This window comes from Muntiacus reevesi, chromosome 20, assembly GCF_963930625.1.
Source record: "Muntiacus reevesi chromosome 20, mMunRee1.1, whole genome shotgun sequence".
Taxonomy (NCBI): Eukaryota; Metazoa; Chordata; class Mammalia; order Artiodactyla; family Cervidae; genus Muntiacus; species Muntiacus reevesi.
Genome location: NC_089268.1, coordinates 11,457,862 through 11,483,480, shown reverse-complemented (window position 1 = coordinate 11,483,480; position 25,619 = coordinate 11,457,862). Strand labels below are relative to the sequence as shown.

Genomic DNA, 25,619 nt, shown 5'->3' with positions numbered 1-25,619 from the left:
TGGTTCCGAAGGGGACTGGATTTGGGGCCTTGCCTTGGCCACACACTTCGGCAGAGCCGTGTTTAGACTTTAGAGGAGTTGAAGGCGGCTTGTCCCCTCTAACCCTAAGCCCCACCACACACTCACCACCCCCACCATTGTCTGTCATGCCCTTTACTCCTGCCTGGGGAATTAGAGCTGGGAGCGCCCATCAGCCTCTGGTTTCCAGCCTAGCAGGGCCCTGGGGCAGTGTCACTGAGACCAGACCCCTCCGTGTCAGCTTTCCGGGAGAGGGGCCCTCATCCAGGACTGAGAGGTTGTTTTTTTTCTGTGAACAAGGGGGACTGAGGCCTTGGGGTAGGGCTTCTCAGGGGAGGGAAGCCGTCCCTTACACCTCCATCTGTGTCTTTTCTCTCTCCAGGTAGAGGCAGAACCAGGTCAGGCCTGAACTTGTAGCCCAGGAGAGCAGGGGGTGGCGGTGGGGGCTGGACACAGCTCAGAGGGGCTGGTGCCCAGGGCGGCTCTGTGTATCCCGCCTCCCGCAGCCCCAGAGCAGGGGGGCCGGGACACCTTGTTGGCCAGAATGCTGGGGGCAGCCTGGGGCAAGGAGGGAAATCTAAAGTTGCCAAAAGTTAGAGTTTTGGTGAGAAATGAGGTCTTCCTCCCGCCCAGATTCTTGCAGCTCTTTTTCCCCATAGGCGTGCCACCACAGACCATGGTTCTGGGCTCTTCCTGGATCCTTCAGCAGGCGATGGACAGATGTCTTTTCTAGGACTAGGATGTATGTTGAGGGGGACTCATAGGACCCCAGATGCTCCCGCCTCAGAGAGACACCAGGATCCAATGGGAGTCTCAACCTCGAGGGCCTTCCCCCACCATCACTACCCCGCCCCCCCAGGGAGGGAACAGTAATTAATGCTACTTAGCGCATTTGGCTGAGTAGGATGGTCAGCGATGGGCAGGACAGAACTGTGTGTATGTGTATGTGTCCTGGGCCCTGCTCCCACATTCACCCTCAGGTTTACAGATTTTGGCACATTCTGAACAGTTGGGGAAATATTAAAATGAAAAGGAGACATCTCAAACAGAGGCGGTCAAGAACTTAAGAGGTCTGGTCCCAGCTGAGCCTCTAAGCAGTTGTGTCATCCTGGTGGGCCTCAGTTTCCCTGCTTGGAATCCAGGACTTCTCTGGTCCCTTTTCTCTGAGCTTCTCCGAGTCTCTTTTTGGTTCCTGGTCAGTCGGCCTCCCCATCATGGAAACTGAACCTGGTGGGGTCTGGAGAGGTGAGTGGGTGATCAGTGGGTCTAAGGAAGAAATTGGGGCTGACCGGGGGGTGACTGAAGGCAGCAAAGCCAGTGAGAGGGGCTGAGAAGGTTACCGGAGCAGACAGCAGGGGGGCAGGGGGCCAGGTGTCAGAGAACAGCCCTGAGAACCGGCTGTGGGGTCTGGCAAGGAATGGTGTTCAGAGGCTACCTGGATGGCCAGCTCTCTCCCAGACACCTCTGAGGGCTCAGGGTGGAAGCTGGAAGGGAGCAAAACCTCCCAGTCCTATCCACCTCTTCACTCAGGAAGGGAGAGGAGCCAAGGGGTCTGGCTCACAGGGAGGACAGTGTGGGGCAGTGGGGGGAGCTGGTGGTGCCAGGCCCCAAGGAGCCAAGAAAGAGGGCTCTCAAGGCTGCAGCTCTCCGTGGAAGTGGCCGGGAGGTCCCAGTCTCTGCTCCCCTTGTGGGGTCCGAGGGGTAGCCTTGAGGATCCAGGTCCCCGTGGACCCCTGGGGCTGCCCTGGGGCCATGGCGGGAGCTTCTCTGCTCAGAGCTGGGGTGGAGGCCAGCTGATCACACTTGGCCCAGTCCCTGTGGCCTCGCCCCGTCCTCCCCTTCCCCCTGCATTGTGCCAGCCTAGGGTGGTCTGCCAGAGAGGCACTGCCTCTCAGGGCTCTGCCTGTCTGCTCAGGGTCCCCCAGGAGGCTGGGAGCAGGGACCAGAGAACCCTGTCCCTCTGTGTGTCCCCAAAGCCTCAGCCCCTGAGGTTTCCTAGAGTGCTTATTGCTTCCTGTGCTCCCTGCCAGGCCCACAGGACCGGAAGTGATAGAGGGAAACGGGAGTGCAAGTGTCTGTGCCGCTGGACGTGTGTGTGTGTGTGTGTGTGTGTGTGTGTGTGTCTGTGAAAGGCCGAGAGGGACCCTCTGGGTGACACCGTAGGGGTGGTGCACGTGAGGGGAACTGGGGTGAAACAAGTTCATGTGCGTGACTTCACGGGAGGGCAACTGTGTGCGACATGGTGACTTTGTAACCCGCACGTGTGAGCAACGCTGTGACGTTCTCGGTGTGTGAGTGGCGCTGCAGGTGCTTGAGAGAAACTATGAATGACGTTCTTCGTGTATGACTGATGCTGCATGCGTGCGTATGTGCGTGTGTAGGGGACCTGTGTGTGTGTGAGGGGCCATCACACGGGGTGGGTTTGTGAAAGAAACTGCTTGACCACTGGTGTGAGCTCACATCCATGTCCGGGACTGACTGGCTGGGATTCCGACGCTCCACACGTGTGAGGGCCACTCGGCCGTGTGATGCTGTGTGTGTCCGAGGCAGAGTGAGGGACACTCTGTGGGCCGGGTGTGCTTACGTGTTAACACGCTGAGAAGCCGTTGTGACATGATGGACTCTATCTAGCGCAGCGTGTGAGTGCTGAGACGCCGTGGCGACAGCTGAGTGTGAAATCAGGTGTGTGGGTGAGACGGAGAAGGTCCACACGCCAAGGGTCGGTGCCGCTTATGGGGTGAGACTGACCCTGTGGGTGGTCACATCTGAGATGGTTTGAGACAGTGGGGCCGTGGGGGTGACAGCTTTCAGGGCTGTGGCATATATGGTGTGGGATGCCGTGTGTGTTCAGTTTGAGGGCCCGTGACCCCGCGCATGTGCATCTATGTGGCGGATCACAAAAAGAAAACTGTTAGAAACAAAGGATGTAATTAATGCTACCGAATCGTGCACTTCAAAAAGGTACTTTTTTAAATCGTGTATATTTTATCACCATTAAAAAAAAATTAAGGGACTGCCCTGGTGGTCCAGGAGTTAAGACTTTGTGCTTCCACTGCAGGGGGCACACGTTTGATCCCTGGTAGGGCTGCATGCAGCTCCCCCCACCAAAAAAATTTTTTTTTTTTTTAAAGAAAGAAATAAGAGAGATGCAGGTGACAGTGAATGTGCAGGACAGTGGCTGTAAAGAGGAGTGTGTATGTTTGAGAGAGAGGAGAGGCCCAGGGCAAGCTTCTGTGTTTATACATGACATTGACAGTGTGACTTTCCCGAGGAGGCAACAACTGACTGAGGGATGGGTCACAGCTCAGTGGGTGACCCAGAGTCCAAGGGGCCCTCTGACACGGTGAGAACTATGAAACCCAGAGTCACCCCTTTATGGCATCCCTGCCGTTTCTAGCCTGGATCCCTGGCCTTCCTGGACTGGGTCCGGATGAGGAGACTGGACAGCGGCTCGGAGTGCGGGGTGAAGTCTGGGAAGTGGGCCCCTTCTCTCTGCAGGTTTGAGGGCTCCCAGCCTCTTCCCTCCCTCCTACACTGCTAGAGCGGGAAGAGTGAGGGGGAGCCTTGGAGAGAGAAGCCTGGGGGGGCTTCCCCGCCCCCTCGGCTCCCTGAGAAGCCTGTGCCCTAGGAGAGGGGTGGGTGGGTGCAGAGGCTGGATTCCCAAATTGGAAGCACATTAATAAGCTGGGCAGCGGGGGAGCCCCGTCACCTCCCTCCTAGTGGGCTCTGCAAATTGCTTCCTCCTGTAAAAATCTCAGCCCGGCTCTAGGGAGGCGGGTACTCCCTCCACAGCCTGGCAGGGCGTGGTCACTTGGCAGGGTCCCTCAGGGCGGGGGGGATGGTTGGGGGGGGTCCTTGGGCTGGAGGTGGGGGCGGCGGACGCCATCCGCATCCCACCCGCCCTGCGCTCCCTGTCCCAGCACAGCGCAGCCACTTCTAGGGTGGGAGCCTCTGGCAGCTGGAGAACAGCTGGCCCCGCGGTGGGGGTGGGTGGGGAGGAAGGAGGAAAAGACAGGGGGGTGGGGAGGCTCCCCGAGCCTTTCTCCCCTGCTGGCCCCATCCTCAACCCCCCGGCCGGTCGGCCCTGCCCCGCCCTGCCCTGGTCTGCAGGCAGGGCATTCAGGATGAAACTTGATTTCCTCATCTTCCCACCCTTTGAGTGAGGTTCTCACTCAGCGTGAGAGCACTTTGGGGAGTGAGGTCCTGCAGGAGCGCACAGCTGCCGCCGCTACCCCCAGTGCAGACAGCAGCTCAGTCGTCCCCTCGGTGGGGCTGCTACCTGGGGAGAGTGGGGGGGATTGCTGACACCTGCCTGGACTGGCCTGGCCTGCATCTCCCACGAGGCCCAGGCTCTGGGGAGGCCCAAGCTTCAAGTCTGTCCCTGCCCCCACTTGAAAGGCAGTCGAGGGCGGGTGGTCTGGAGTTGGGAGGGGTGGGAGGGGCTGGGGTGGGCGTTTAGGTCCTCTGTGGCAGCCCCAGCCTCCCTGGCCTCCACCCCTGGAGCTGTCCAGCCAGTTATTCCAGCAGGTCTGGCCCCGGGGAGGGGAGTGGGCTGCAGAGTACCCCTTATCTCCCTCAGGGCCCCGAAGCCTGCTTGCCCAGCCTCCTATCTCCCACCTGGCCACCACCCAGAGGCATCTTCTGACCTCCCAAGGCCCTGGGAGAAGGGGAAGCAGGTGTGACTGGTCAGATCAAAGGTAAAGGCCACATGAGACCACAGAGGCCTGTGGGCCCTGCAGTAGCAGGGAGAGAGGAGGTCCTCCGAGAGGAGGGCTGGGGAGCAGCACCCGGCGTCCTGGACGCGGCCCTGTTGGGGTTGGCCCAGCCCCCAGCGATGGCTCCACTGTCATGCCTGCACACCCTTTGGTCTGCTCGGGGCTCCTTGGGGTCTTTCTGCACTTGACTCCCTTACTCTGTCTCTTTCTCTCTCCCCTCACCTTCTGGTTTTCCATTCCTGCACAGCCTGACCATGTCTTGGTTTATTGATTGACCCCCTTCAGCTGGGTCTCCCGTCCCCTCCGTCCTGGTCTCTGTCTGTCGGCGTCTCTGTTGGTCACGGCCACTCGCCCCCTCCCCTCAGTGTCCGTGGATCCCACTCTCTCCAGCACTCTACCTGTCCCGTCTGTCTGTCTCTGTCTGGATCTCAATATCTCCCTCCTGTCCTCACTCCAGCTTTCCCTCTCTGGGTCTCTCACTCTGACCATCTTGTCTCTTTTGTCAGTTTTCTTGGCTGTCTCCCCTTCACCCACTCCCAGACTCTCCCCCATCCCTCCTGTCCGTCTCAGGCTCCACCCTCTTTGCCCCGACCCTCTTTGCCCCTCACTTGGGTCTTTCTCCCCCTTCTCCCACCCTTCTTGAGAGCAACACAGAGGCTCTGCACACCTGGGCCAGTGACAGTGAGCGGCTGGGGGCTGCCACCCCTGTGAACCCCACCATGGAAAAGGCAGATCAGATCCTAAGCTGGGTGGGGGCTAGCATCCCTGGGGGCAGCTCCCTTCACCATCAGCCTCAGTATTGGCCTCAGTCCAGCCCTGCAGCTGTCTGTGGGGAGCCCGTAGCCTCCTCCCTCCCCGCAGGCTGAGTCCCAGTGGTTTGGAGTCCAAGAGAATGGGGGGCCCCCTCTCTGTCCTCACCCCACGGCAATAACTCTGGGGAGGCCTGTCCAGGCTCCCCGCACTGACCCCTCCTGAGTGACATGGCAGGAGAGAGACCCTAGTTCAGCCCCCAGCCAGGCGCCACTGCCCACCTGCCAGTGCCCGGCTGTGCCTTGGGCTGGGGGGTGGGGTGCAGATATTCTCACTGGGCATCAATCTGGGCACCCATGCAGCAGCGTAACCTGCACACAGGACTCCTGGGCATGGCTGTGTGGGGTGGGGGTCACCTGCGGGCCCCTGGGTGGGTGCCTCGGGCCCCCAGGAGTATGCCTGGAAAGTGGGTCTTGCATGTAGCCTGTGAGCTAGTGGGAGGGACGGTGGTCCCGCTTCTCTCCTTGACTTGTCCTTGCAGCCGCCCCCCCCAACCGGGGGCTCCCCTCCCCCTCGCCAGCTGCCAGCAGTCCCGGCCAGGGGCCGCCGCCCCGCCCCCCCAGTCTGTCCCAGCTCCCAAGCACTGCTGTGTTCGCCATATTTGGCCACAGTGCTCCTGCGGGGGGCGGGGCGGGGCTGACATCACCCTGAGAAGGGGGGGCCCCCGCCGCCTGGGTGAGGGGAGGCGGGCAGAGACTTGGGGGAGGCAGGAAAGTTGCTTTGGAAAGTCTGGGGCTGGCAGGGCCCCCCATGCGCTGGGCCCCTGCTGCTCTGAGGGAGGCCTCAGAGAAGGATTTGGGGGGAAATGGGTTGAGGAATCTGTTGGGAGGGGTCTTAGCTCATCATAATCCCTCATCTGCCTCCCCTCTAGAGCCCACCCATCCGTGGCACCGTCAGGCCTGGGGGAGGCTTTGCATCCCAACTACCCCAGTACAGGAGCCGCTGTGGTCCCCCCCACCCCACGGTGCCCTCCCCCCTTTATTACATAAACTTGGCCTCAAGGGGTTGAGGAGGGGATGGAGGTGGGGATTCAGTCCCTGGGCTGAACAGAGAAGTGTGGCCCCTGTGACCATCAGGAGCACAGCTTCCTCCTTCCTCTCTCCGAGGCTGCCCTCTGGCATGCTGGTCTTGAAGGCCTTCCAAGGAATGGTTACGGCAGTAACCTGGGGGTCCTTGAGGTTGCTCCAGCCACCTGGGTTGAGGGGATCCCTTGGCCCAGACCCCACGGGGCAGACTCAGGATGGTTGCCATGACAGCTGGTTCTCCTTTCTGTCTGCAGATGGTGGGATTTCTCATCTTGGTTAAGAGACCGAAGTTAGATCGCCTGTATTCAGAACCCAGTTTTAGTACTCACTAGCTGTGTGTCCTTGGGCAAATTGCTTCACCCCTCTGTTCCTTGGTTGTCTCATCGGTAAAGTGGAAATAATAATAGTATCTACCTCATAGGTGACTGTGAGGATGGAGTGAGTCAGTGTGTGTCAAGTCGCAGACGAGTGCCTGCCATATGCAGGTGCTGTCATCTCTAGTAATGTGAAGTGTAAACTCCACATCCGCCTGACGATCTGGCACACACCCCCCACCCGGTCCTCCCCGTCCCGGGCTACTCCCGGGTTTCAGGCCTTCCAAAGTAAATAGGTGGTCCCCAAAGGGAGAACCCCCACCCATTTGGCAGGACCTGGAATTCTTGTTTGAAGGGAAAGAATTCTCTTCCCTGGCTTCTGTGGGGGTCTCCCACCTGGCTCCCTTCTTTCTGTTCAGCCCAGAGCGCATCCCAGAGTCTAGCCATCTGGGGCTCTGCAGCTCCCTGGACCCTGAAAACACACTGGATGTGCATTTCTGAGGCTGAAGGAGGCTGGGGTGAGCTGAAGGGCTGAGTGTGTTGGGGGACTGTCTGGGTGTGGTCTATTTTAATAATCCAGCTCAGCGTGTGCAGGGAACTCAGAGTTTATAGAGCCCTGGCCCTTCCACCATGTGGGCCAGGGCAGGGGCGGGCGTGTGGGTGGTTTATGGGCTGCTGTGAGGCCGGGAGGTGCGGGAACAGGAAGTGGGATGGAGGAACGGGTGGGGTTGAGCAAGGCTGTCGGCCGGCACCTTCTCAGCTGCTCCCTTACCCGCCAGCGTCGCTCCGTTCTCCGGGATTCCTCGGGCAGTTCCTGCCCTGAGATTACGTTCCTTGGCAGGGTTCTCGTGAGTTAGCTTTTGAGGAAGGCAAAACCATACCTTCCCTGGATCAGGGACCCTCATCCCATGGTAGGGCCTTGGCAGGGTTGTGTTGAAATGGGGGAGAATGAGGGGTGAAGTGTTAGTCGCTCGGTCGTGTCCGACTCTTGCGACCCCATGGACTGTATAGCCTGCCAGGCTCCTCTATCCGTGGAATTCTCCAGGCAAGAACACTGGAGTGGGTTGCCATGCCCTTCTCCAGGGGATCTTCCCAGCCCAGGGATCGAACCTGGGTCTCCGACATTGCAGGCAGCTTCTTTACCGTCTGAGCTACCAGGGAACCCACAGGTGGGGGTCCCTGATCAGGGATCCCGATGACGAGGAGGAGGAGAGGCAGGGCCAGAGGCAAGGAACCCTTCTGAGAGCCGCAGAAGCCCTTGCCCCCTGCACGTGTAGTCCTCCTCTCTTCCTCGTCACCGTGCCTTTGGCAGCTGCGTGGTCTTGTGAGCCTGTTTTCCTCATCTGAATAATGGGCATCACTCCTTGCCACCCCCCTGCCAATCCCCCCGCACCCACGCCACCTTAGTTTTGAGGGTTGACTGGAAAGTACAGGTGGTAGTGGTTTAGTCGCTAAGTCGTGTCCGCCTCTTGCGACCCCATAGACCGTAAGCCCACCAAGGTCCTGTGTCTGTAGGATTTTCCAGGCAAGAATACTGGAGTGGGTTGCCATTTCCTTCCCTGCAAGTACTTTTTCCCCATTAAAGTACTTTTTCTCCACAAAAGTGCTGTGCAGGTATAAGGCACTGTTATTGTTGCCCTTGATCCCCACCAGTACCATGTCTTGAGTGTTAAGAGCCAGGCATCATGGATGGCACTTTGATCTCATTTCATTTTAACCCTCACAATCTCAGGGAGACCCTTCCTTCCTTTATTTAATAAGGCTCAGAGAGGTGGAGTCACTCACCCAAGGTCACACGGCACTCTGACTAAACCACCCCACCCTGGAGCACCGGCCCGGCCCCCGGGGGTGGGAGATTGCTGCTGTCTCGGAGGGCCCTGCCCTAACCCCTCTGCTTCTGCCCCCCAGGCTCAGGCTGCCCAGTGGGCTCAGGCCCAGAGCCCAGAGCAACCAGCACAATAGCGTCCAACAGCTGGAATGCCAGCAGCAGCCCCGGGGAGGCCCGGGAGGATGGGCCCGAGGGCCTGGACAAGGGGCTGGACAACGACGCGGAGGGCGTGTGGAGCCCGGACATCGAGCAGAGCTTCCAGGAGGCCCTGGCCATCTACCCCCCCTGCGGCCGCCGCAAGATCATCCTATCGGACGAGGGCAAGATGTATGGTGCGTGCGGGGAGGCAGGGGACCCTGGGCCGGACTTGGGGAGGCGCCTGGCCCTCCCCGCTCCTCCCCCTGCTCTCTGCCCCCTCACCCAACCGGTTTGGCGAAGTCCCGCGGGGCCTCCAGCCCTCCTCGGGCAGGCGGGCGAGTCTGGGCGTGCAAGCCTGTGTGTCTGGATCCTCCTCACAAACAGGCCAGGCTTGCCCCCTCCACCAGAGCGCAACCCACACGCGACACCCCCCTGGCTGCCCCTCCTCTCCTCGCCCCTACCGGCCTGGAGGTTTCGGGGTGACTCAGTGGGCCCTGGAAACTGGGTCAGTTTGGTGTGTTCTGGTCTGGACCTGAAGACAGGTCCCTTTCCTAGGAGGATGTTGGGGAGGGTCCCTCTCCTAGGACGTTGGGGAGCCCCCTGAGGCTGAGGCCTGGGGTGGGATCCCAGCGCAGAGCAGGGGTTCCCACCATCAAGGGGGGGTCGGGGAGGGGGAGTGCAGGGTGGTGAGAGGCCCGCTCTGGGACAGGGCCCTTGTGGGGAAGAGGGTCTCACCTCCTCCCAGGCCTCCTGCTTGCCTCCCTCTGCCACCTGGCCCACCTCCTGCCTCCAGAAGGGAGTGTCCCGCCCACCCTGTTCCTTCCTCAGAGGGCTCTCCCAGGGCCGCATTTTTGGGATAACTCAGCCCTTCTGCTGCTGGCTCCTTGCCAGCATCCTCCAGCCCTCTGGAGCGGGGCAGGCCGTCTGCACCCGGTGTCCAGCGCCGTGGCGGGCGCAGAAGGGAGACAGCTGGGCGGCCTGGGTCCCCTTCCCCTCCCACGGGCACACACCCACCGCCAGCCCGGGCCCACTCAAGGGGCGGGCAGGTGTTCCTGGGTGCCTTCCCCGGGATGGGGGCCACCTGCCCCCATCGCCACCTCCCAGATGGCCGGGGCAGCCCCGCAGGGTATTTTTAGACAGGGCGGAGGGAGTGGGGTGGAGGGGGCAGGCAGGAAGGGAGGGGCAGTGGGCCTGGTTCTGTCATGGAAGAGGAATTTGGAGAATGTGGCCCTTCTGCGGAGGCTCTGGAGTTGGGGGACAGGGGGCCTGGAGTTGGGGGTGAGGGGTATGCCCCCTGAGGATGCTCACATACACCGTACCATGTGTCCCAAGCACCACAACAGCCTGCTTCACAGGGCCAAGCCCTCAGACACTGGCCAGCCTCTGGGTCCCCTGAGGGTCTGGGGTGCAGAGCAGACCCCCCATCCAAGGCTGACAGGCTCAGCTCGCTCTCACAGGGCAGGACAGACACTGGAAACCAGTGACTTGGAGCTGACAGGCTCAAGGACGCGGCGATGCGCTCAGTGACACCTTTTGACCCAGGCTGTCGGTGTAGGAGGCGTGCTGGGGACCACCTGGTCCTTCCTGCCTATTCCACCAGAGAAGGGCAGGGACTTGTCCTGATGGCCAGGACACTAGGATGGACCCAGGGCCCAGAATTCTTACAGACACACGGGGATGTGTGCCCAGGAGGCAATGTCACACACACACGCACACACCCCCTCGGTGACAACACGGGGGGAAAAGAAGCCCTGCCCGGGGCTGGGAGTGGGGGGCCCAGCTGTCCTGCTGCCCTTGGGCCACACCTGCCCCTGTCCGTCTCGCAGGGAAAACCCCCGGCAGGCCGCCTGACATTGTTCCACCTCCTGCCCTGCGACCCCTCCCCCAATGAGCAGCCCCCCCAGGTCCTGGAGGTGGTGGAGGAACCCTGGGGCTTCCCCTTCTTCAGCTGCTCTGCTTGTACCCCTTGGGTGGCGGGGAGAGGGCTGGTGTGGGGTGAAAACAGAGAGGGGGGAACAGAAGAGGAGTGGAGGGGGGCGCAGTGTGGTTTCCAGCTGGGGAGGGGGCTCTCCTCTTTGCCCACTTCCCATTTTCCTCTCATCCCAATCTAGGTCGAAATGAGTTGATTGCACGCTATATTAAATTGAGGACGGGGAAGACTAGGACGAGAAAACAGGTAAGAGATGATTTATGCTGTGTGCGCGCCCCCCCCCCCACCCAAAGACACCCTCTTCCCTGTCTCCTTCAGCCTCTTCCCAGCCGAGCTAGCCCACTGCCCTGCCCACTTCCTCGGATTCGCCCCATTACTCAGCCCTGGTTCCCCGACCTGGGATTGAACCTGAGCCATCCGCGTTGGGAGCGAGGAGTCTCCTCCACTGGACCTCTGGGGCAGAAGTCCCCACTGTCCTTTGTGACCGCTCCCCTCCCCCAGATCTTTGGTTCGTCGGCCACAGATCTCTGGGCAACTGTGGCAGCTGTGTGTCCCTGCCCCGAGTGGCTCACTGACCAGTCAGGGAGACAGACCGTTGGACAGATCAGTGCAGAGGAGGGCGGCACGGCCGAGATTGGCGTGTGCGCTGTCAGACAAGCATCTAACCCTGAGCAGGCAGGGGAAGGGAGGAGGGAGGGCTGGGAAGGCTTCCTGGAGGAGACAATGCTCAAGATGCCTTTTTTAAGAAGGAACAAGATTTAGCCAGGCAGGAGGAAAGGAAGATGATTCTTCCAGGCTGAGGAAGTTGGCTGTACAAATAATAATTGTTAACGCCTCCAGAGTTGACTTTATGTTCACGTATTTAGTCCTCATAGCAGCCTTGTGAAGTAGGTACAGTAATTATCTCCATCTTACAGGTGAGGAAACCAAGGCCCAGGAAAGTTAAGTAACTTCGTGAGGTCGCTTGGCAGGTTAGCGGCAAGATCCCCTGGACAGAGAAAGAGCCTTCAGTTGGGGTGGTGTGTGGAGGGAGGGGTGGAGAGATGTGGCTGGCGCCCGAGGGCCAGGTTTCCCTGGGGGCAGCTGGGGGACTGGAAGGGACTAGATCAGGGAGTGGCAGCTGTTAAGGCCTGTCCCCCGAGCCCCCGAGGCAGCGCGTAGGGAGGGCCAGGTGGAGGCAGGGACCTAGGTCGGCAGCAGTGGCCTGGGCAGCGACCGTGGTGCGGGCAGCAGTGGTGGGCATGGAAGAAACTGGTGATCTGGGAGATGATCAGGTGGTTTCCAGTCCGGTGGGGAAACCTGCAGGGAGCCCCTTAGGGTACGTTGCATGTGGGGTAAGAGAGGCAGGCTGGAGTCAGGGCCCTGGAGACCCGAGGTCAGCACCGCCCGAACCTCCCTGTCTGGGTGGGATTTGGGCCTTGCCACCCACCCCCGAGATCCCCACTGTCTCCAAGGAAGGTTCTGGGTCCACTCACCCAGTATGGAAATTGCTCCCTCATTGTTCAGGGCTTCATTAGTCACTCTCCCTGGGCCAGCACATGGTTGTTGTTTTTAGTTTATTATTTATTTTATTTTACTTGACTGCACCAGGTCTTCCTTGTGGCACACAGGGTCTAGTTCCCTGAACAGGGTTCGAACCCCAGGCCCCCTGCACTGGGAGCTCTGCCGCTGGACCACCAGGGAAGTCCCTGGGCCAGCTCAGACCGTTCAGCATTTATTCATTTAGCAAATCGTTTAGCTACTACTGTGCTCACTCGGCACTAGGGATCCCGCCAAGAACCGGACAGACAGGGCCCAGCTCCCTGAAGCCTGGGGCCATGGGAGGAATACTAGCCATTCAGCCCTCGGCTTCAAATACTTGCTCCTCTACCTGCGGGCAGGGGATGCCTCACCTCCCAGTCTCTGTTCCTCGGCTGTTCAGTTAGCTGAAATGTAAAACAGTGTATTTGTGTAAGAATTTGCCACTCCTATTGCTCTTATTATTATAATCATTACAAACCGCCATCCCAGGCACAGGAAGAGGGCACTGTCTTGGGGAGGCATGTCCTACTTCACCCAGAAGATGTGTTTATAAGAACCTGTTGGTCAGAGTGGGAAGGGGCCCAGGGATCTTCAAGTGAGACCCAGGGAGGGAACAGATCCTCTGAATTCTGGGTCCAGCATCATACCTGCTCCTGGCCAGATATCCCAAGAAGGCTGGCTGTACAATGACATTTTACATACTAGCTGTTGGTAAGCTCAGGATTTTAAAAACCTCTGGCTTTTGTCATTTTGCAAGGGTGACACTCTAACTTTATTATTAGAACTCTGATGTCTGATATCTCCTTAAAGAGGGACCCAACCTGTGGTTGTGAGAACAAGGTGTGTCTTTAATGTGTCACAAAGAGCAATGCAAGGTTTTTTGGTGGTTTTCATTTTACTTTTGGTTGAAAAAAAATGCAGTTTTTTAAATTTATTTTTTATAGCTACTTGACAGCAATTAATGGGTTTCCCTCATAGCTCAGTTGGTAAATCATCTGACTGCAATGCAGGAGACCTGGGTTCAACTCCTGGGTTGGGAAGATCCCCTGGAGAAGGAAAGGGCAACTCACTCCAATATTCTTGCCTGGAGAATCCCATGGACAGAGGAGCCTGACAGGCTACAGTCCATGGGGTCACAAGAGTCGGACACGACTTAGCAACTAAACCACCACCACAGCGATTAATACCAAATGCAATGACTCCATGGGCTTCCCAAGTGGCTCAGTGGTAAAGAATCTGTCTGCCAAGTAGGAGATGTGGGTTTGATCCCTAGGTCAGGAAGATCCCCTAGAGAAGGAAGTGGCAACCCACTTCAATATTCTTGCCTGGGAAATCCCATGGACAGAGGAGCCTGGCAGGCCACAGTGCTGGGGTCACAAAATGTCAGACACGACTTAGTGACTAACTGACAACAATGCGTCCATATTGAAAGCACAGCTAAATATTACATTAGGATTAAGTCCCATGTGACTTTCAGCTGTCCCAGAGTTGGCCATCTGGAGATAAGTCCTCTGGGCTAAGGGCCTATTGGCGGTGGCCAAGTGGGCTCCGGTGTCTGGCCACTTGGGTCCAGCTGTGTGACCTTGGATGAGTTGCTTAACTTCTCTGTGCTTTGGTTTCATCATCCCAATCATATTAAATTGGGAATAATATTAGTGCCAACCTTTTAGCATTGCTGTAAAGCTCAGATGAGTTGGTACATGTAAAGTGCCGGGAACAATAGTCACTGCGGGACTTCCCTCGTAATCCAGTGGCTGAGACTTGGAGCTCTCAGTGCAGGGGATCTGGGTTCAATCCCTGGTCAGGGAGCTAGATCCCACATGCCACAACTAAGGATCCTGCGTGTTGCAAATAAGACCCAGTGCAGCCAAATAAATAAGTAATCCATTCAGAAACAAACAAGAAAATACTAGCTGTGCTCGGTAAATGCTGGTTATTGTCATGATGTGACATGATCAAGAACTTGCCGGGGGACTTCCCTGATGGTCCAGTGGTTGAGATGTGGTACTTCCACTGCAGGGGGTACAGGTTCAATCCCTGGCTGGGGAACTAAGGTCCCAAATGCCAAGCAGGTCCAAAAAATAAATAAAAATTAAAAGAAAAAAAAGACCTTGCTGGATGCAGGTCTGAATCGTGGGTGCGGTGAGATGAGACGCACTAGTGTATTTGAGTCTTCACCAGATAGCAGGGGGCCTTCCAGCAGCCCTTACATAGTAATTTTTAGTCCATGATTAAAAAGAAAAACTGTTTCTTTGTTTCGATAAAAACAATTTGCAAGGCAAGCCAACAGCAATTGCTGATACTGAAAGTGAAGCAGCTTAGAAGATCCTCAACTTCCTTCCCGCTTGTTTTCATGGGGGAAAAAAACAGAGATGTTTAGTTCTCTGAGGCTCAGGGTCAGATCCTTGACAATGTCAAGGGGGTGTTGTGCAAGCCCACAACACACACATCCAGACTGTGGCTAGCTCAGTTTTGCCAGTTGAGGGAGGCTTCAGGAAGGAGGAGCTGGAGAAGAAATGCAGTTAAGAGGATATACTGTGTACACAGAGAGGGTCCACACTGCCATGTGTTGGTCCGAGGGGAAGAAATGCGTTCTGGGGAAGGAAGCTACATGAACAAAGCAGGAGTGAGACCAGGCCTGGTTCCATAGGCCGGCAAGTTGGGCTCTTCTTGGGAGGACTTAGGCAGAGGTTCAGGGGAGACCTTCTGTAAGGGATTTGGCCTTGGCATGTAATCTGGTGGCCAGCAGGAGCATTATGGCCATGGCTAGCCTCTGAGATGCCAACTGGAAAAAAAAGGGGTCCAGTGAGGAAGAAGTCACCCGTGCTTGGAAGAATACAAGATGCTCTTCCTCTGTTTTTTTACCAGTCATCTTTTAATGGGTGTTAATTCTCCACTAGGATATGAAAGGATTCAGGGCTGCCAGGCAAAGGTCATGGTCAGGAATGCAGAGTGTCCCTTCACACCGGGCCCTCTTCAGTGGTATTTGCGTGGCCGCTTGTGTTTGAACTCCTTGTAAGAATGGCAGTAGTTGAAAAGCTTGTAAGCTGCCAGCACCATGGAAAGTCCGGCGAAGCTTCGTTTCTTCACATTGACATACTTGTTGTCATACTCTTGAAGTGCTCCAGCAGTGCCTTTAGGGGTGAAATCCTGCATCACTATCCAGCTTAGCAGCTCCCCTGTTTTGATATCCAGGAGCTTCTCCAGTCAGTGGTATGACTGATGCCATCTTGGATTCCAGGGGTCTCTCTTCCTTTACTTTAGATGCAGCCCCGCATCAGGGCACATGTCTTGGCCAGCAGAGCTTGGGCTAAATTTTAGCCCTCACTGGTCAGGTGCTCTTATGCAATGAACAACTTGTGCAACTGTACATGGTAGTCCTGGAAGCCACAGTAGGCTCGATCAAGACAGACCAAAAGAGAGCGGAATTGGCAGTGCAAAGGGGTGTCTGCCCACAGGGGCCCCACAGTTCCCCCCCCACTTACAGTTGGTCCCAGGAATAAGGGCTGGGATGCTCCTTGCCCGTGGCCACCCCAGCTATGCCTCCTCACTGTCTGTGTTTTCCTCTCTGGCCGGGCACGGGGCGGCCCCTAGGTGTCCAGCCACATACAGGTTCTAGCTCGGAAGAAGGTGCGGGAGTACCAGGTTGGCATCAAGGTATGTCAGGCGCCTGACTGGGGCCTCCAGCCCCCTCCTCACTCACGGTGCCTCCACCACTGTCTGCACGGCTCAGGCCTCTGCCTTGGCTGGCTTTCCGGCCCCACTGTGGCTCTTTTCTGGCTGAAGCTCTGTTCTCGCCTCTCCTGTTCTTTCTGCTCTTTTTCTCCTTCCTTTCTCTCTCTGCAGGTCTCTAGCCACTTGCAGGTTCTAGCCAGGCGGAAGTCTCGGGAGATTCAGTCCAAGCTGAAGGTAGGGGGTCCCCTGCCACTTGGCCTGGCCTTGCCCAGGCCTGGTGCTGCTCTCTGACCCCAGCCCGGGACAGGGAATGGGTTGTGGAGCTATAAGTGGGCAGCACGCGGGGTCTCAGAAATATGAGAAGCAGAAGAAGCGCAGTGGCCACCTCATGCTGCACAGGGCCACGGTCCCTGGAGGTAGGAAGGAGCCCAGGAGGACAGCCCGCCCCACAGCGAGAGAGAGGAAGACCAGCTGGGGGCCACTGAGGCTCACCTCTCTTCTCCATATTCCTTTCCTCCTTCCTCCTAATTGCTGCTTGCTAATTGCATGGGGACTTCCGGTGGGCAGGGAGGAGACAGGTGGGGTGGAGGGGGACTGGCAAGCATGGCCGTTCCTTATCTTGGACACTTGATCCTGGCAGCCCTGGGGCTGAGGATCTCAGAGCCTGGGCTTGTGGCCCCAGCCTGGGGTAGGCTGCACCTCTTCTCTGCCCATGGCTGCCCAGCAGACCAGGCCTGCTGCCCCCGCTCCTCTGCCTGTAGCACGGCCCCAGTGGTGTCGACAGACCCAAAGGGCCCCAGCTCGGTCCCCTAACTAGATCTCCAGCCCCTCCACCCTCATCCTGCCCTTTCCAGGGCACCCTCAGCTGACATGGACTCCCTCTGGGTGGCGGGGGGCTGGGGGAAGGTCCACAACTGCCTCTGAGCTTCCCTGGGCCCCTCAGGACCCCGAGCCAGGTGGGCGTTGAGAGGAGGGCGGTGAAATGATCCCCCCCCTCAATCCGGGCTCCTCTGTGTCTCGTCTAATCCATCCTCTTTCTCTTCCACAGGCCATGAACCTGGTAAGTAGCACTGCCCCTGCCCTGGGGGCGGGGGAAGGGCAGTGGATGGGAAAGCACCTCATGCAGAATTTTCAGATCATGGATTGCGAAATCAGCGTAATACACTGTGCAAACAGCATTTTTTTTTTTAATGGATGATAGTGGTTCTCAGACTTTAGCTTATATCAGGATCACCTGGAAGGCTTAGGGAGCCAGATTTCTCAGCCTCACCCTCAGAGTTTCAGATTCATTAGGTCTGAAGTGGGGCCTGAGAATTTGATTTCTAATAAGCTTCCTGGTGATGCTGGGCTTGTTGGTCCACGGACCAGAGTTTGAGAACCGCTCATGAAATCGAAACTATGAGAGTATGTGACACACAAAATAGGCAAAATGAAGGGAAATATTTTTCACATATACTGGGTTATGGAATAAAATAAAAGTATCTCTTCCTGTGGATTGTAATCAGAGGGATGATGTACACTTAGGAGATGGGGCCTGGGAGGGGGCCCCTGAGGCAGGGACCCATCCTGTCTCTGGCCTGGCCTAGGCCTCACAGGGCTCCTCTCCTCCCCAGGACCAGGTCTCCAAGGACAAAGCCCTCCAGAGCATGGCGTCCATGTCCTCCGCCCAGATCGTCTCTGCCAGCGTCCTACAGAACAAGTTCAGCCCACCCTCCCCTCTGCCCCAGGCCGTCTTCTCTACTTCCTCACGGGTACGGTGGTCCTGGGAGGTGGGACTGGGGTGAGGGAGTGCCTTTAGGGTAGGCAAGGTGGGGGTTCTGGATACTGAGGGACCCTGGCCTTTGTTCCGTCTCTGCAGTTTTGGAGCAGCCCCCCTCTCCTGGGACAGCAGCCTGGACCCTCTCAGGAGTAAGTATTGGGACATATCCTTCCCCCACCCTCTTCCTTCCCCTGTGAGCCGTGCTGGACTTCCCTTCCCATCTGGGTTCCAGCAACAGTGGAGCAAAATCTTAATTTAAAAATAGAGGGTTGGAGAGCACTAGTTCAGAGAGCTAATGCTTCTGTCTGTTCATTCATCAACCACTTGTCATCCGTATTACAATTATTTTTCACTCAGTTAATCTCTGAGTCAGTCTTTCAGTCAACAAGTCGGGTAGCCAAGTACTCTCAGCTCCTTCAACTCCAGGATGAATTTCTTCCTAAGACACGCCCTCGGTTTAATGAGCAGGTCTGCAGGGTGGGGTTTGAAATGCTACATTAAATGTGCACATCAGTTGTGAGATGCATTCAGACTTCATAAAAGTTAACACATGAAGAAAACAAAACACTTGGGAGTTAGCTGGTCGGCATGCATTTCGGAGAAGTGCACAGGAAGGCCAGGTTCCTCCCTACGGGGGTCCCAGAGGAGACTCACGTGACTGGGCCAGGCGGAAGGTGGGGAAGGGGGCGATCCTCTAACCAGCCTGTGCTCCTGTCTGCAGCATCAAGCCCTTTGCACAGCCAACCTACCCTGTCCAGCCGCCCCTGCCGCCAACACTCAGCAGTAAGTTCCCCGCATGAGGCAGCCACCACCACCTGTCCCTCCTTCAGCACCTGCACGTCTGCTCAGAAGAGCCTGGGCCTGACTGTGTGTGTGTGTGTGCGTGTGTGCGTGTGCGTGCGCACACGTGTGCATGTGCACACATGTGCATGTATGCATAGTGGGAGGGAGGGGTGGGTAGCATCTGTAGAGGATTGGAACAGGCCCGGGCCTGACTCTGTGTGTGTGTGTGTGTGTGTGTGTGTGTGTGTGTGTGTGCATGCATGTGCACGCATGTGCATGTATGCATAGTGGGAGGGAGGGGTGGGTAGCATCTGTAGGGGATTGGAACAGGCCAGGAATAAGCCCCTTACCTTTTACAGTGTTGCTTCCAGAACTCTGTTACAAGTACATACCACCAAAAGTGTTAAATTGATATGTGTGTGTATATATATAATTCTTTCTAGGAAAATACACCAAAATCTTCATGGAGTTTTACTCCTTTTAGGTATTGGGATTTTGGATAGTTTTTATTTTTCCATTTTCACTTGTCTTTTTATTTTTGAATTTTTATTTTGTTATTGGGGTAGAATGGCTACCCACCCCAGAAGTATTGCCTGGAGAATTCCATGGACAGAGGAGCCTAGCAGACTCTAGTCCATGGGGTCGCAAAGAGTCAGACACAGCTGAGCAACTAACACTTACGGCCAATTAATGTTGTGATAGTTTTAGGTGAACAGCAAGGGACTCAGCCATACATACACATGTATCCATCCTCCCCGCAACCGCCCCCCACCAATCCAGTGTGACACATAACGTTGAGCAGAGTTCCCTGTGCTATACAATAGGTCCTTGTTGTTTATCCATTTTCAATATAGCAGTGTGTACATATCCATCCCTAACTATCCCTTCCCCTCGGCAACCATAAGTTCGTTTTCTATGTCTGCCTTTTCACTTGCCTTGTATTTTCTGTTTGGACACACATTAACAGTGACACAAGGAAAAACCCACTGGGGTACATTACCGAGGCCACAGCACACGGGGGTGCAGGTTCCGCTCTGCACAAGGACTTCTGGCAAAGGGGTCAGAATCCATCCCGTGTTCCCGTCCAAACGCGGGGCCGTTTTCCAGCTGGCACACAGGCCCTGTGCAGACCAGGGTCCATCTCATCCTCCCAGGTTATGAGCCCCTGGCCCCGCTCCCCTCCGCTGCTGCCTCTGTGCCCGTGTGGCAGGACCGCACCATCGCCTCCTCCCGGCTGCGGCTCCTCGAATATTCTGCCTTCATGGAGGTGCAGCGAGATCCTGACACGGTACCGTGGGGTTGGGGGCAGGGTCTGTGTGGTCCGGGGCCACCGCTCAGGGTCATGGGGCTGGGACACCGTGGGGAGGGGGGAGTCTGTCTCCGTGCAGCCCATCTCCCCCCGCCGCCCCGGGGCTTGCACGCGCGTGTGCTCTCCTGACCCTGTACTGCGCCCTCCCCACAGTACAGCAAACACCTGTTTGTGCACATCGGCCAGACGAACCCCGCCTTCTCAGACCCGCCCCTGGAGGCAGTGGATGTGCGTCAGATATACGACAAGTTCCCCGAGAAGAAGGGCGGCCTGAAGGAGCTCTATGAGAAGGGGCCCCCCAACGCCTTCTTCCTCGTCAAGTTCTGGGTGAGCTGCCCTCGTCCCTCTGTTCCCGACGGCCCCCGCCAGGTGCAGAGTGCCCCCCGGGCCCGCCCTCCTGACCCCTGCCCCTGCCCTCTCTGCCTGGGCCTGTGGGTACTGTGCAGGCGATGGGCCCCTGGGCGGGATGCCTCCCTGGGCCTCGGGCAGCACCTCATGCCGCCCTGCCCTCTCCTCCAGGCCGACCTCAACAGCACCATCCAGGAGGGCCCAGGCGCCTTCTATGGGGTCAGCTCCCAGTACAGCTCGGCTGATAGCATGACCATCAGCGTCTCCACCAAGGTGTGCTCCTTTGGCAAGCAGGTAGTGGAGAAGGTGGAGGTGAGTGGGGGGCCACAGCGAGGGACGTGGCTGGGGTGGGGGTGGGCTGCTGGGAGTGGGCAGGCCAAGTGACGCCTGCCCCCTGCCCACCCCCTCCGGCTCCCGCAGACCGAGTATGCCAGGCTGGAGAACGGGCGCTTTGTGTACCGCATCCACCGCTCGCCCATGTGCGAGTACATGATCAACTTTATCCACAAGCTCAAGCACCTGCCAGAGAAATACATGATGAACAGCGTCCTGGAGAACTTCACCGTCCTGCAGGTGCGGAGGCGGCGGGGGGCACCTGGGCACAGGGGGTATGGGGGTGGGTCAGGGGTCCCCGGCACAGGGCCCTCAAAGCGGGGGTAGCCAAGCCCATTCCTCAGAGGAGGAGACTGAGCCCCAGAAAGGAGGACACCCCCCCACCCCTCCGCCCCGCACCCCAGCCCTGGGCCGCCTGACCTCACGTCTCTTCCTACCCGGCCCCCAGGTGGTCACCAGCCGGGACTCCCAGGAGACCCTGCTCGTCATTGCTTTTGTCTTTGAAGTCTCCACCAGCGAGCACGGAGCCCAGCACCACGTCTACAAACTCGTCAAAGACTAGGGTGCCCTCGGCCCCCACCACCACCACCGCCGCTGCCAGGATCCAGGACGAGTATCTTTCCCACACGCCTGCCTGGTCCCCCCCGCCCCAGGGGTCCAGGATGGAGGACCCGGAGGCCTCCCCACCCACCCCTGCACGTCCACTCCCTGCCACTGTTCTGCGCTTTCATTGAAGGAGGAGAGAGGCGGGGCTCAGCGCCGGGGCAGCCCGGCCGGACGTCAACCACCGTCACCAGCTCTGCCCAGCCTCGAAAGACTGGGAGGACGCCTTCCAGCTCAGGGGTGCGTGGCTGCTGACCTTTCAGGGGACTGTGGTGGGCGAGGAGCCGGAGTGCAGAGGCCCCGGACGGGGGAGTGTTGAGCTGGGGTCGTGTTGGGAAGAGAGAGGGCCTGTGCTTTCTGTGTGCCTGCGGTGTGCCAGGCCTGGGGCAGGCCCCCTCATGCCATCCTCAGACCCTGCAGGGTGAGAGTGGGGCTCAGTGTCTCCGTTGGGGGACCCGGGGGAGAGGTGGGCAAGTTGGGAGTCCTCCCCCGGGGCAGCCTGTCCCTAAAGCCCAGGTTTACACTACCTCCATGGGGTGGGGGCCAGCCACAGGGGCCAGAGGGAGTCTGCGCTGAAGGGCCAGGGTGGCTGGGTGGGTGTCCAGACAGACCCCAGGGCCCTACCAGCCTGCAGATCCAGGCCCCGGGGGCTTCCTGGTCAGATCCAAGCTGCCCGGCCTGGCCCCGTCCCAGGACCCCCTGAGAAGCCTCCCTGTGGGCAAAGGTTCCCAGGGTCAGGCCCGGGCTCCAAAACAGGCTGGAGGGTCAGGTCCGAGGATGGAGTCCCAGTCCCCGGGGAAGACCCGTGGCCCAAGGACAACGGGCAGCAGAAAGGTTTGACAGTTTCTCTTGTCTAAGACTTGCATCTGGTGGTGAACCCTTGGGGGACACCGTTCTCTTCTGTTTTCCCCACCTCGGTCTCTCTGGCCTGGAGCGGCAGCTCCCCGCACCCAGACTTGGGACTGCTGGTTATCCCTCCCCGTCACCCAGGCCCCTCCGCCTCCAGCCACCGCCCGTGGGTATTTATGAGTTTCATATGAAGTACTGTGCCCTTTCCTTCCGCCGCCCCTGAGCTTCCTGAAGGTCCTCACAGTTTGCATATTGCTCAGGCCACCTCCAAACCCAACCTAGGTTTTATAATGTATATTATATATTTTTTGTGTATTTTTTAAAATCCAGCTGTGATGGGTTATATCATACATGTGGCACAAGGCTGGGGCAGAAGGCCTGAAGGCCCGGCTCCTGCTTATTAAAAAAAAAAAAAAATTAAAGTTATTTGTTTGTGGGCTAGTTGTATGACCAGTCGCTTGTGCGCCAGGCCTCTTCACTTCGGGTGGGCGCTCCTCCTGGGGCAGGTCCTAGTGTGTCACCCCGCCCGCCCTGTCTCCTCTGGGTGGGGGGGCCCCAATTCCACCCACACTTAAAATAGATACGTACTGGGACTTCCTGGGTGATCCAGTGGTTGAGACTCTGTGCTGCCAATACAGAGGGTGAGTTCAATCCCTGGTCTGGGAGCCAGATCCCACATGTCATGGGGTGTGGCCAAAAGATAAAAAAAAAAGTATCTTTAAAAGAATAGATATGATTCAAGGGTCTTGTGAAAGCTTTGCCGACTCCAACCTTTCTCCCGCACCCCATGAGTTGAGCATGGAAGTGTGACCAGTGCTGGTCTGAGCGCTGTGTGTTGCACTATCTCTTTAAATGCGGTGACTTGCCCCAGGTGGCTTCAATACTGAGATGGGGCCCCTGTTAAATCCCCACAGTCCATGGGGGCCACTACGGGTTTTACCATCCCATCCGCTCTCCACTCTGAGGAAAGAACCTCAGGGAAGTGAGTGCCCCCAAGCAGGTGGCTGCTCGCTGGGGGCAGCTGGATTCCAGCCTGCCTCTGTGCCTGGAAAACCTCTCGCCTTTGAGCTCTCCTGTGCTGACACAGCTGGGACCACAGTGGAGGGAGATGGGGTAGGGAGATGGTGAATTCATGGACAGCTGTTTATCAGAAATTCAAATTTAGGGACTTCTCTTGAGGTCCCATGTTCTCAGTGATAGAGATTCAAATTTAACTTGGCATCCTGTATTTTCATTTGCTAACTGGCAACCCTACTCTGAAATCTAGTTTTTATATCATTCTGGCCCAACTTCCAATTTTGCAGATGGGGAAACAGAAGAGGTTAAATGTTCTCACTCAGCTGTCAGTGGCAACACCAGGATTTGAACCTGGTCTTCTGACTTCAAGCCTAGCCACCTAGTATACTATTAAATAATCAGGTGGCCTGTTGTCTTGGTCCACTGCATTGGCGGGACCCGAGACTGTTGCTTGCAAGATGGGGAGGGTGCCTGGAACCCCAGCCAGATGGGAGGGTGTTCTGCAGACAGAAACTGGTTTATGAGAAACCCATCTTCTGCTAGGCCTAGGGCTGGATACAAAATCCAATCTCTACTAATAGGTGAATATATTTGTTGGGTGCTTGAATCATCTTCACGTGGGTTATTGCCTTCACGCACCTGGAATAAACAGCCTTCAGGTAATTTCTAATAGAATAATGTAGGTCTCATGAAAGCTCAAGTGAAATTCAGCTGCCCTCCTCACTTGCCACCCTCACCCCCACATACAAATGCAAGAGATTCGTGGTGGGTGAAAATTACATAGTTCTGAGGTCTCAAAATAGTGAAGGAACTCAGTAAGAAGGTGGGTTAAAACCCAAAACCTAGTGCTCTCCTGGAAGTAGCTCTCCCTGCCTGGGGTTCTGTGGGAAGCTGTAAGGAAAGGCCAGGAAAGCAAGGAACCAAAGAGGCCAGCAGTTCTGCCCCTCTGTACCTGTTTTCATGTCCTTAGGGAAGATGGAGGTGGGCCATCATTTTGCCAGGTCCACAAAGTCTGAGCGCTGCCATGAGGTTTCCTGGGGGCTCTTTATTTCCCTCTAGTACCAAGACTGGCTTCTCAGGTGGCTCAGTGGTAAAGAATCCACCTGCCAATGCAAGAGACGCGGCTTCAGTCTCTGGTTCGGGAAGATCCCCTGGAGAAGGAAATGGCAACCCATTCCAGTATACTTGCCTGGAGAATCCCATGGACAGAGGAGCCTGGAGGGCTACAGTCCATGGCCTCACAAGAGTTGGACATGACTTAGTGGCTAAACCACAAATGCTGGAGAACTGGGGCCCCCCCGATTTCTAACTCAGGTGCACACTAGGCTTTAGTCTAGAGTCATCCTAGAGGCTGGGGCTTGGCTAAGATACCTCAACTGTCATTTATAATCAAATCAGTCTGCTTTCCCGTCCTGTCTCCCACTCCTTGCTCTCTCATGTGGTGCTACTGGCCTCCGGAGGGCAGGCACCGTGGCTCTAAACAGCTTCTGAGCAGACCAGCAGAAGGCAGGGAGTCACAGTAGTTTAATATAGTTTTCAAGGACTCCTGCACCAATACATAAGGCCTAATAGATTTTATAAAGTGGGGAGTGGGTTTAATTTTTAAATCCAGGTGATGCAAATCAGTAATCCAGTAAGATTCAAGTTCCCAAGAATTTCCAAAACATACCCATAGAATTTCCAAAACTATTTTTATTAAGACTTGGCGCTTCTACCACAGAGGGCGTGGGTTAGATCCCTGGTTGGGGAACTAAAATCCCACACACGGCACAGCGAGACAGTGGTTGGGGGGAGGAGCGAGAGGGTGAGACTGATCCTGAAGGCACCTTGTTCTCCCCACGCATCACTATTGATGAGACAGCTGTCCTCAGGATGACCTCCATTCCATCTATCCTACAGCCAACTGAGCCAGACAAGCAGGTATTTATGTGCCAGGTCTAGAACACACATGTCGGTAGCTATGCCTAATTACCATTTTATAACCGCTGTTTGAGTACCAAGTGCCTGGCACTGTGCAAAGCACATCATGCTTTTAGTAGGTACCTTCGTCAGTTCCACTTTCAGATGAGCTTTCCAGAAGAGGCTGGCTCAGTAGATACCCATCGTTTCTGAGTGGTAGAGCCAGGATTCACGTAGGCAGTGGGGGCCTCAGCCCAGTCTGTGGTGGGTCTTGCACCCGACAGACTATATGCAGCTGGTCATGGGAACCTCTTCTGGGAAACCCTCGCTCTGCTGTGATGCTGCTCATGACAGCACAGCTGCTGGCGCAGCTGGTCTCCTAGAAGTGATTTGCTTTTACCTCACAGGCTGTGATCATTCTCAGAATTGGCCACCAAAGGTGCACTTGGGACCCACCTGAGCAATCACGGGAGGCTTGCTGGCCTTCACCTAATCACTCTCATACCTTTTGCCATACTCAGCTTTGTATAAGAGACAGGATATAAAATGTAATCACTTGTGAAGTATTTTTTATACTATATTCCTCTAGTTACCAAATCATAGATTTTCCCTGTGTTGCCTTTTTTCTTTGGATAACAAAAAACATACAACTTCAGAAAATGTCCTAAAGTGCTCAACTCCCAGCTTTCAATGTGCTCAACACTTTAGTTTGTAAGCTCCCAATCATTTTCCTGGAGTTAACTAA

The 25,619-nt window shown here is 56.7% G+C and overlaps 1 protein-coding gene and 1 pseudogene across 2 annotated transcripts; one reads left to right on the top strand and one right to left on the bottom strand.

Moving 5' to 3' along the window:
• Nucleotides 1–1,179: 1,179 nt before the first annotated feature.
• TEAD3 (TEA domain transcription factor 3) lies at nt 1,180–22,399 on the top strand. Of its 2 annotated transcripts, none has more exons than XM_065912487.1 (13): nt 1,180–1,263; nt 8,791–9,042; nt 10,960–11,024; nt 16,146–16,208; nt 17,023–17,034; nt 17,588–17,725; nt 17,833–17,882; nt 18,455–18,516; nt 19,671–19,804; nt 19,979–20,152; nt 20,345–20,485; nt 20,594–20,746; nt 20,955–22,399. In XM_065912487.1, exons 1-13 carry the CDS (start codon nt 1,233–1,235, stop codon nt 21,066–21,068), a joined length of 1,389 nt encoding a protein of 462 aa, XP_065768559.1. In that variant the 5' UTR covers nt 1,180–1,232; the 3' UTR covers nt 21,069–22,399. The 2 variants fall into 2 exon arrangements, with proteins under 2 accessions (XP_065768559.1, XP_065768558.1); XM_065912486.1 differs by lacking the exon at nt 16,146–16,208 and adding an exon at nt 15,894–15,956 and having other exon boundaries at nt 1,184–1,263.
• LOC136151393 (ATP synthase subunit f, mitochondrial pseudogene) lies at nt 15,276–15,866 on the bottom strand (annotated as a pseudogene).
• Nucleotides 22,400–25,619: the final 3,220 nt, after the last annotated feature.

Excerpts from the sequence above, each read along its gene's own strand:
- TEAD3 (XM_065912487.1), top strand. The coding sequence starts at position 1,233 with ATGGAAACTGAACCTGGTGGGGTCTGGAGAG. Across the intron at positions 17,883-18,454 it reads CAGCCTGGACCCTCTCAGGA|CATCAAGCCCTTTGCACAGC; the intron begins GTAAGTATTGGG and ends TCCTGTCTGCAG. Across the intron at positions 20,486-20,593 it reads AGGTAGTGGAGAAGGTGGAG|ACCGAGTATGCCAGGCTGGA; the intron begins GTGAGTGGGGGG and ends CGGCTCCCGCAG.